An 11,634-nucleotide genomic window follows, 5' to 3' on the forward strand; every position below is an offset into this window, starting at 1 on the left:
TGATTCATCCCCAGGTCTTGACCTTGCAATATCCCTGCACTGCTTGTTTTCAACCTGCCTAAGCTCTCGCATACCACCCCGCTGCTGTGATCCCTCCACTGGCTGGGATTCAAAACACTGATGCTGGCCTACAAAGCCATAAATGGACCAACTCCCTCTTATCTGAAAGCCCTCATCACTCCTCGCACTGCACCCCGCACCCTCCGATCTACCAGCACTGCTCGACTGGTGCCACCATCTCTCAGGGTAAGAGGCAAGACTTTTTTCTGTTCTGGTGCCAAGGTGGTGGAATGAACTTCCCCTAGAGGTCTGGACAGCTGAGTCACTGAACAATGTTTTAAACTCAATGTTTTAAATGGTATCTTAAGTATGTAACCTAGTGAACCAGAGTTAATGTATCCAATGATTGAGACTTAAGCACTTCTGTACGTCGCTCTGGATAAGGGCGTCTGCCAAATGCTGTAAATGTAAATATACAGTTGTATGTAACATTTTCTGTTAATCCTATAAACCTCATTTCACCACTGAAATATTACTTTAGTGTCCTTCAGTTATTTGATAGATTACAATGAAATTGCTGATCCAAACACCCAAACATTTATAAAAGAAAATCATAGAAATTGTCAGGGGTTCCTAAACTTTTGCATACGACTGTAGTTCCCTCGGCTGATTTGTATGAGTAAGGAGGGTGGAGAGAGAAGGATGGAGGACAGAGACTGTGAGAGAGGGCTGGTAGGTGGAGAATAACGAAGGGGAGGGCGGGACAGTAGAAGGAGGAGAAGTCTAGGAATGAGGGACGGTGAACTGAGAGATGGGACAAAGGAAAGACACAGTCGGGGACAGAGACGGGTAAAGACAAGGAGACATAAGGAAAAAGACAATGACAGACGCTGGGACATGGGGAAGACAAAGACAGGGGAAGATGCTGGGTCACAGGGAACACAGAGATGGGACAGGTGCTGTCACAGGGAGGAAAAATGCTGGGACAAGGAGAGGACAGTCGCTGGGACATGGGGAGGACAGACACTAGGATAGAATTAGCATAGACCAGATAAGGACAGACACGTGGATAGAGATGGGGACAGTCGCTAGGACATGGGAAGGACAGAGACAGGGACAGATGCTGGGACATGGGGAGTGGGGGGTTTGGGGAGGCTCAGAAAGCACAGACACAGGGACATGGGGAAGACAGAGATATGGGGGGGCTGGGACAGGCACAGGAAGGACAGAGCTGGAGACAGGAACAGGAACAGAATCTGGGACACAGGGAGGATGAAGTAGGGGACAGAGAGGGGACAGTGTCTCACCGCGATTGAGGGTAGGAGTGCTGTTGATGTCTGATGCCATGAAGGACGACTCAGTCTGTTTCCTCACCGTGTCGTTCCACATGCGACGGATTCGGCTCTGAGAACACACACACACACTGTGGTAGAGCGGCCTTACGGGTTCGCCTTCTACCCAAATGATGGCAATACTCGCTGTGATGTTAAAGTGGTGTTTATTTACAAGGTGCTCAAGTGCAAAGTCCAAAATATTTACAACTCCCCAGAAAAGTGGAAAAATAAAGAAAACAAGCATACAGCTGTACAAGCATACAGCACCTACAATTGTGCATTTACTTGACTAGCTTCCGATTCCAAAACTCCACTTCACACTCCTACCACTCCCACACCGAACTGAAGTGGGAGACTGGTTTTTAAAGGGTAAACCCCTCCCCCTGGACTCAACCATTTCTCCCAGAGGGGTCGGAATCTTTACCCAGCCATAGAAAGGAGTTATAACATTATATATAAAAAATAAACATAATAACAATAATAATAACAATAATGAGAACGATACCAATAATAATAACAATCATAATAATAGTAATCGCAAACAAAAATGTTCCATCAAAATAAAGTCGCCGACTTCTGGTTTTACTGTGCATGTGCGGCGCAGCGCTGGCGCTTTAAAGCCAGCCTCTATCCAGCGCTCCGGTTGGCTGCTGTCCAAACCCACCCGGAAGACCGACACAACAAACAGGCGAGATTCTAAAACTTAACCCCAGAAAAGGAAACCTATACATAGATATTTAAAGACAAATAAAGAATTACAAAGTACTTGTGTGTGTGTGCTTATTGTCCGGAATGAAAGAATGAAGTGAATGTGTGTGCGGCATGTATGCGAGCGAGCGGCGTGCTAACTGGCGTGTGTGTGCACCCACAGCACTGTAGCGAGAAACAGAGGAGAAGTGAACGTGTAGTGGGGTATGTAGCGCCTTGCTGACGAAAGGGACAGTTCACTCTGTCACATCACCTTCCCCCTCTCCAAGCCGCGAGCTGGCTGGGTGGTCAGACAGGTAGTCAGCAGTCAGGTTCTGTTTCCCTGGACGATGTCTGACCCTGAAGTGGTATGGTTGCAAGAAGAGGTACCACCTGGTCACCCGAGCATTGTGGTCCTTCATGGTGTGGATCCAGGTTAAGGCTCTGTGGTCAGTTTCCAGGGTGAATTCCCTTCCTAGCAGGTAATACTTCAGGCTCTCCAGGGCCCATTTGATTGCCAGACATTCTTTCTCAATGGTGGAATACCGGGGTTCATGTGGCAGCAGTTTCTGACTCAGGAAGGCAACTGGTCTCTCGTTGCCTTCCTCACCCTGGGTCAAGACAGCTCCAACTCCCACCGAAGATGCATCATCCTGGACGGTGAACCGCTTTGTGAAGTCTAGACTGCATAAGACAGGCTCTGCACACATTGTTTCCTTCAGCGTGACGAAGGCTGTCTCACAGTCTTCAGTCCACCATATTGGGTTCTTCACTGCCTTCCCCAGCAGGTTGCTCAGCGGTACTGCGGTGGTGGAGAAATTTGGGATGAACCGCCGGTACCATCCCACCAATCCTAAGAAGGACCTGACCTCCTTCTTAGTTGTAGGCCTCGGGCTGTTGCGAATGGCCTCCACTTTGTCCACTTGGGGCCTTAGCTCTCCCTCACCCAACCGGTAACCCAGGTAGTCTGCCTCAGCCTTGGCCCAAGCACATTTTGCCACGTTCAGGGTCAGGCCTGCCTCCTGGATCCTCCTCAGGGTCTCTTCCAGGTGGCTTAGGTGATCAGCCCAGGTCTCGCTGTGAACCACCACATCGTCCAGATACGTTCCCGACCACTCTTCCCCGCCCTGCAGCACCCGGTCCATCAACCTCTGGAACGTTGCTGGTGCCCCGTGCAGGCCAAAGGGAAGAACCGTGAACTGGTACAATCCTAGTGGGGTCCTGAACGCTGTGTAAGGCCTGGATGTCTTCTCCAGAGGAACCTGACAGTAGCCTTTACACAGGTCTAGTGTCGTCACATATTTGGCTCTCCCGATCTTTTCCAGCAGATCGTCAATGCGTGGCATCGGGTATGCGTCAGACTGGGATTGGGAGTTTAATCGACGGAAATCAATGCAGATGCGGAGGGTGTTGTCCTTCTTCGGTACAATGACCACCGGACTACTCCATTCACTACTTGATGGCTCAATTACTCCCATCTCCAGCATAGTCCTGACTTCTGCCTTCAGTGGGGCCACCAGCCTCTCGGGTACCCGATACGGTCTCTGTCGAGATGGAGTTGTATCAGTCAAGCGGATCTTGTGGTGAATCAGGTCGGTCCGTCCAGGCCTCTGACGAAACAACGCGGGGTATCGCCCAAAGAGCGTTTGCAGCTCAGCCTGTTTGGGTGCCTCCAGATGTCCAAGGCCTACCTCTGCTGGCTGGGCCTGCTCGCTAGCTTTTGGTTCCGGGTGATCCTCCTCCTGATCCTCCTCCACCTTTTGGATGAGCAGTACCGGTTCAGCCTTTTCACTGGGAGGCTCTTTCCACTCTTTCAGCAGGTTAATGTGGTATGTCTGTGTCGCTTTGCCTTTGTCCGGGTGATGGATCTCATAAGTTGTCTGCCCCATCCTCCGTACAAGACTGTAGGGTCCCTGCAACTTCATAAGGAGCTTGCTCGTGGATGTTGGCAGCAACAACAGCACCTTTTGACCTGGTCGTAGCTCTCTGGAACAGGCTTGCTGGTCATACCATGTTTTCTGTGCCTTCTGAGCCTTTCGGAGGTTCTCCTCTGCCAGCTTCCTGTAGTTCTCCAGTCGATCCCTCATCTCCAGGATATACTGGACTATGCCCTTTTCCGCTTTCTTTTCTGAACAAGGGTCCTCCCAGCTTTTCCGGAGGAGATCCAGAGGTCCTTGGACCTGCCAACCGTACAGGAGCTCGAAAGGTGAGAAGCCAGTCGAAGCTTGTGGCACCTCCCGGTAGGCAAACAGCAAGAAGTGTAGCCATTTATCCCAGTCCCTTCCAGTTTCCGACACAAATTTCCGCAGCATGCTTTTGAGTGTTTTATTGAAGCTTTCCACCAGTCCATCTGTCTGTGGGTGATATGGGGTGGTCTTAATAGCGGTGATACCCAGCTGTCGGTGTAACTGTCTCATCAGCTTTGAGGTGAAGTTGGTCCCTTGGTCCGTGAGTATTTCTTCTGGGATTCCAACCCGAGAGAACAGCTGAATGAGAGCATTTATGATCTTAGGGGTGGTGATGGAGAGGAGAGGAAATGCCTCCGGGTACCTAGTAGCGTAGTCACTGATAACAAGAATATACTGATATCCTGTACTGCTCCTCTCCAGTAGCCCTACTATGTCCATAGCGATGCGTCAGAATGGTACAGAGATCACGGGCAATGGTTGTAGAGGGGCCCTGTCTCGTCGTCGCACAGCACTGGTCTGCTGACAGGTGGGGCATGTGGTGCAGTACTTTTGTAGATACATGTACATAGATGGCCAGATAAATCGTGAGCTGATGCGTGCGTAGGTTTTCTGCAGCGCAAGATGTCCTGCCCAGGGAACTGTTTTGTGCCAGGTGCAACACCATGGGGTGACAACATTTCGGCACCACCAACCGGGTTACATCCGAGGCTTGCATGTAGAGTATATCGTTGGTAATGATATACCTCTCCCCACACATGTCCGGTTGTTTGCCTCGCAACCCTTTCTCGAACAAAGGCTTCAGTGACTCGTCGGCGTGCTGCAGCTTCACAATGTTTACAGGTAAAGTCCATCCACTCACCTCCAGTCCTTCAGTTTTGATCTCCGGCACTGGTGTACCAAGTCCTTTCTCTAGCCGGCGTTGCCGACGTGATTTCCTGGGCCCCTTGGTCCCACCTTGAAGCAAACTACTGTCCAAGTCCGGCAACGGCTGCAGTCCCATCTTAGCTTGGGCCCAAGTGACAACTGGACATGCTAGCTGGACGTTGGTTCTTGATCATTCTTCCTCCCAGTTCTCTTGTACCAGTTCTGGTAATACCGGTACGTCACGTCCCAAAATCACATTCGCCGGTAGAGTTTCCACAATCGCCACAGTAAGTAGGTATGTCTGTCCATTAATGTTCACATTCACCTCTGTCTGGGGGTACTGTTTCACATATCCATGCACACATTGTAGTTTTGTGTGATTTGTGGAAGACACGCTGGTCACGTGACATCTCTTCACCAGTGACATTGAACTCCCAGTGTCCAACAAAGCGGTCAACTCATTAACGGTCACTGGGATGAGTTGGGGGTTCCCCATACGATTCACTGTACTGTCGTCCTTCCTTGGGACATAACAAAACCCCGTCAATTTGGCTTTTCTTGCTGGGCACACGGTTGCTTTGTGTCCTGGCTGTTGACAATAGTAACACGTGATTTTCTGCTCTCTGGTGTCTTTATCCCCCTTTCTGTCTTGAATGTCGCGACGAGATTCTCCAGCGCTCCATCCACTGGTAGAACTCCTCTGGTCACCTTTCGTTGGTTGGAAATGACGACCCTCTTGGTGAGCGTTCCGATACTGCTGGGCGAGTTTTGCAGCAGCTAGCCCAGTTCTCGGCTCCCATTCCTTTACCCATATCCTGATTTCGTACGGCAGGACTCGGAGAAACTGCTCCAGGATGACCATCTCACCAATCTCCTCCTTGGTGTATAGATCCGGTCGCACCCAACGGCGATAAATATGCCTCAGCCGATTATATGTCTCGGAGGGTGTCTCCCCAACTGGAGTCGTAGTTGCACGAAACCGCTGACGATAGGTTTCTGGAGAGACGTTAAACTTCTCCAACAGTGCCTTCTTGAGTTCGCTGTAGACTGCTGCTTGGTCTTCATCCATCGCCAGATAGGCCTCTAGCGCTTGCCCGGTCAGCAGTGGAACAGCTGATAGCTCCATTCTTCCTCCGGCCACTTCCAGGTTCTGGCAAGCCACTCGAACCGATGCAGATAGTTTTCGATGTCTTCCCCTTGCTGGAAGCTTGGCAACTTTGGCTCGGTTCTGAGCATTGGCTGACTGGTGGGCGTCGGTGTGCTCTGGACCCTCAGTGCAGTAGTATTCCTCCAGGCTGCTGGGGTGGGCAGCTCCATTTGTGGACTCTCCAGGCCCAGAGATGAAGAAGCCGGTTGGATGGCTTGCCGCATGGTTTCCTGCAGAGACTGCAGCGCTTGGAGATAGCGTTTCTCTTGCTGCTCCTGTGCATGCATGAACTGTCGGAACACCTCTACCATCCCTCCTTCAAAGGTTGTAGTGGGCAGCCCTGCTCCAGTCCTGGATGCTGTACCCTTGGGTCGGACAGGAGGAACCCAATCCTCCTCTCTCTCTTCCTCAGTGGTTGCCCGGGTCTGGGAACGAAGCACCATCTTGACCTTGCGTCCTCTTGGCACCGTCCTGCGAGTAGCCATCCCACTTCTGACACCAAATGTGGTAGAGCGGCCTTACGGGTTCGCCTTCTACCCAAATGATGGCAATACTCGCTGTGATGTTAAAGTGGTGTTTATTTACAAGGTGCTCAAGTGCAAAGTCCAAAATATTTACAACTCCCCAGAAAAGTGGAAAAATAAAGAAAACCAAAGAAAATCTGAGAAAAATAAAGAAAACTATGTACAATCATACAGCCCCTACAATCATGCATTTACTTGACTAGCTTCCAAATTCCAAAAATCCACTTCACACTCCTACCACTCCCACACCGAACTGAAGTGGGAGACTGGTTTTTAAAGGGTAAACCCCTCCCACTGGACTCAACCATTTCTCCCAGAGGGGTCGGAATCTTTACCCAGCCATAGAAAGGAGTTATAACATTATATATAAATAATAAACATAATAACAATAGAAATAACAATAATGAGAACGATACCAATAATAATAACAATCATAATAATAGTAATCGCAAACAAAAATGTTCCATCAAAATAAACTCGCCGACTTCCGCTTTTACTGCGCATGTGCGGCGCAGCGCTGGCGCTTTTAAAGCCAGCCGCTATCCAGCGCTCCGGTTGGCTGGTGTCCAAACCCACCCGGAAGACCGACACAACAAACAGGCGAGTTTCTAAAACTTAACCCCAGAAAAGGAAACCTATACATAGATATTTAAAGACAAATAAAGAATTACAAAGGCCTTGTGTGTGTGTGTGTGTGCTTATTGTCCGGAATGAAAGAATGAAGTGAGTGTGTGTGCGGCATGTATGCGAGCGAGCGGCGTTATAACTGGCGTGTGTGTGCACCCACAGCACTGTAGCGAGAAACGGAGGAGAAGTGAACGTGTAGTGGGGTATGTAACGCCTTGCTGACGAAAGGGACAGTTCACTCTGTCACACACACACACACACACACACTCCACTTCACCACTGTTGTTCAGTTAAAGTCAGGAGTGATGAAGCTTTACACTACTGTTCCCTCAGGAAGCATCAGTTACAGTGTTGTATAGTTTTATTGTATCTACAGTATATATTCTTGTTTATTAGATCTTATTTATCTGATGCAGACGTCTCTCTCTCCGGTCAGACAGAATATATGGGTTTTTTCCCTTCTTTCCTTTTATTGCTTAATGAATTGAAACAGCGTAGAGTAAGCCGGTCGTCATTAAAACAGCTTCAATAACAACACAGCTTGGAGTCCTTTCATCCAATCAGACTGCAGCTGCAGCTGAGTGTAATACAAACCAGACTGGATGTTTTTCCTTCTTTTCTCTTTCTTTCTTTTATTTACTCACTTCTTTTTATTTATTTATTTATTTATTTAATAAATGATGAATTTGAACCCGACTAACATGCCCTGGGAATGCAATGAAAACATCCCGTCGTACAAATCTCCGACTGATCAGAGAACGTTCGGGGAATTTTAAGAACATGACGGAGAACAGCATGAACAAATTAATTAACACCTTTATTCGTCGATGTTTGTTTAAATCTTGATCAAAAACAAGATCACATGAACGACCGACACAAATTCATTAATGCACCAATTAATACTGACTGGGTGCTTAATTAACGGTTGAGAGGCTAAACGCTGCTCCCACTTTCACACTAGCTGGCCTGGGTTCAGCTGATTATCAACATTTAGCTATTTAATTTATACTAATTTATGTAGATTTATTAGAATTATGGAGGAGGTAATTAGTGCAGGCAATTATATCATTATTGAGGTAATATTTAAACAAACGTGGATTAAAACGGGTCGTGATTATGTTTGTTAATATTAATTAAGGGGTTTGGTTAATGCAGTAAATAATGCTGGCTGGGAAAGTCGAGTTTATGGGGTGTGTGTGTGTGAGTTTGTGTAAGTGTGTGTGTGTTTGTGTAAATGTGTGTAAGTGTGTGAGTTTGTGTGTGTGTGTGTAAGTGTGTGTGTGTTTGTGTTTGTGTAAGTGTGTGTGCGCGTGTTTGTGTGTGTGTGTGTGTGTGTAAGTGTACATGTGTGTGTTTGTGTGTGTGCTTTTTGTGTTTTTGTGTGTGTGTGTGTGTAAGTGTGCATGTGTGTGTTTGTGTGTGTGCCTGTGTGTGTTTTTTTTGTGTGTTTGTGTGTGTGCGTATGTGTGTGTGTGTAGTGTGTGTTTGTGTAAGTGTGTGTGTGTCTGTTTGTGTGTGCGTATGTGTGTGTGGGTGTAGAGTGTATTTGTCTGTTTGTGTGTGTGTGTGTGTGTGTGTGTGTGTGTCTGTTTGTGTGTGTGTGTATGTGTGTGTGTGTTACCTGTCTGTGTGCTGCAGCGTGTCGGGCCTGGCTGCTGGTGTAATAACGGTTGTTGGTGCGCAGTGCAGAGTTTTTCAGTGAGCCGTGAGAGCTGGAGTTAGACGAGCGTCCACAGCAGTATGAGTGACGCAAACACTTACTGTACTCCTTATGGACCTACATACACACACACACACACACACACACACACACATTAAAATTATAAACATGGGATACACACAGCTGTGTGGCACTAAAACTAGGACATTGTCACAAATTTAGGGTAACAATATCCCGAAAAAATCTTTCACACCATCTGAATTGTAAAGTTCTGGGACAGAAAGCAGCTGGGGTTAGAAACGTGCTCTGTAACTGACACTGAAGATGTCGCAGAAGCTTTCTACACCAACATATTGCTGAAAATGATTATATTAAGCAATTGAAAATGTTTCAACTGAATATCTACACACACACTCACACATACACACACACCTTTTTCTGCAGTGCGCAGTGCAAGATGAAGATGAACATGCCCTGGAAGGCGTTGAAGGTGGTGAACAGGTACGCCATGATGACTGTCTTCTCGTTGATGAAGAGGAGACCGAAAGCCCAGGTGAGGCCGAGGAGGAAGAGCAGAGTAACGGTCCTGAGAGCCCAGGACCTGAAAGAAACAGCTGTCACTCCTGTGGCTGGCTTTTACACAAAACACGTATCACATGTGTTTCACTCACTCATTTTCTACCACTTATCCGAACTACCTCAGGTCACGGGGAGCCTGTGCCTATCTCAGGCATCATCGGGCATCAAGGCAGGATACACCCTGGACGGAGTGCACACACACACTCTCATTCACTCACGCAATCACACACTACGGGCAATTTTCCAGAGATGCCAATCAACCTACCATGCATGTCTTTGGACCGGGGGAGGAAACCGGAGTACCCGGAGGAAACCCCCGAGGCACGGGGAGAACATGCAAACTCCACACACACAAGGCGGAGGCAGGAATCGAACCCCCAACCCTGAAGGTGTGAGGCGAACGTGCTAACCACTAAGTCACCGTGCCCCCCGAGTGCAAACCTGGTTTACTGTAATTTATTGACCACGCCCATTTTCCATATTAGGGCGAAATCATTTCTCGTAAACATTGTCATAACATCGGAATAGAACAGTGACTCTTGTGTAACGTGACCATCAGGAACACCAGTTCAGCTGGAGGTCAGAGAACAGGTCAGAGGTCATACAGAACATACAGGTAAATGGACACAACTCATCTTTTACATGTCAACACGTTCACCCCCTGGAATCTACACATTTTGATAAAATCATTAATGCTTTAATCTCGTGTTGGAAAAAAAAGAGTGTTTCCGGAAACATGTGGAAACTTTTTTTTGTCAGTTGAAGTTTTTTTCTTTTAAATCCGATCATGAAAAAAACGATTAAAAAAAAAAAAGTCAATGACACAGACAGCATCTGTCGCGCTCCATCCAGGGTTTACAAGTTTGTGAATTAACTGAACGTTCATTAAGTATATCGTGATGATTTCGAACCTTAATTTTATGAAAAGATAAAAAAGAAGTGCAGGTGAAGCTGAGAGAGATCAATACCATGATGATGAAGGACACGGGGCTGATGAAGCTCCACACGAAGTAGTTATCAACCCGCAACCATTTACATTTACAGCATTTGGCAGACGCCCTTATCCAGAGCGACGTACATAAGTGCTTAAATCTCTAACATTGAATACATTAATGCTGGATCACTAAGTTACATACTTAAGATACCATGAGTTTAAAACATTTGTTCTAAGTTACAATGAAAGTGTCAAAGGTGTGTTTTTTTTTTTTTTTTTTTTTTTTTAAATGCAAAAGATAATGAAAGAAGTGCTAGTTGAAGTGTTTCCTGAATAAGTAGGTCTTCAACCGCCGCTTGAAAATAGCCAGTGACTCAGCTGTCCGGACCTCTAGGGGAAGTTCGTTCCACCACCTTGGTGCCAGTACAGAGAAGAGTCTTGTAGTATACTTGCCTCTTACCCTGAGAGATGGTGGAACCAGTCGAGCAGTGCTGGTAGATCGGAGGGTGCGGGGTGCAGTGCGAGGAGTGATGAGGGCTTTGAGGTAAGAGGGAGCTGGTCCATTTTTGGCTTTGTAGGCCAGCATCAGTGTTTTGAATCTGATGCGTGCAGCTACCGGAAGCCAGTGGAGGGATCGCAGCAGCGGGGTGGTATGAGAGAACTTTGGCAGGTTGAAAACAAGCCGGGCAGCTGCATTTTGGATCATTTGCAGAGGACGGATTGCGTTCATAGGTAGACCTGTCAGCAGTGCATTGCAGTAATCCAGTCTAGAAATGACAAGAGACTGAACAAGTACCTGAGCAGCCTGTGTGGACAGAAATGGTCGAATCCTTCTAATGTTGTAGAGAAGAAACCGACATGAGCGAGTCACATTAGCAACATGAAAGGAAAAGGACAGTTGATTGTCCATGGTTACCCCAAGGTTGCGAGCTGTGGCTGAAGGGGAGATCAGATCGTTGTGCAAGGATATAGCAAGATCATGACCTGCGGATGAATCACCTGGGATGAAGAGCAGCTCAGTTTTGCTAGGATTAAGCTTTAACTGATGAGCAGTCATCCATGATGAAATTTCTGCCAGACATGCAGAGA

The 11,634-nt window shown here is 47.5% G+C and overlaps 1 protein-coding gene across 1 annotated transcript in view; it reads right to left on the reverse strand.

Moving 5' to 3' along the window:
* Positions 1–1,307: 1,307 nt before the first annotated feature.
* Positions 1,308–11,634, reverse strand: part of LOC132837647 (adhesion G protein-coupled receptor E3-like) — a 16,887-nt gene continuing 6,560 nt past the window's right edge. The window contains exons 3-5 of the mRNA XM_060857416.1: positions 9,465–9,633; positions 8,994–9,149; positions 1,308–1,404 (exon numbers count right to left, since the gene is read on the reverse strand). Coding sequence (XP_060713399.1) covers positions 9,142–9,149; positions 9,465–9,633 — 177 coding nt within the window. The 3' untranslated portion in view covers positions 1,308–1,404; positions 8,994–9,141. The remainder of the gene's footprint in view (positions 1,405–8,993; positions 9,150–9,464; positions 9,634–11,634) is intronic.

This window comes from Tachysurus vachellii, chromosome 21 (genome assembly GCF_030014155.1).
Source record: "Tachysurus vachellii isolate PV-2020 chromosome 21, HZAU_Pvac_v1, whole genome shotgun sequence".
In the NCBI taxonomy this organism is placed as follows: domain Eukaryota; kingdom Metazoa; phylum Chordata; class Actinopteri; order Siluriformes; family Bagridae; genus Tachysurus; species Tachysurus vachellii.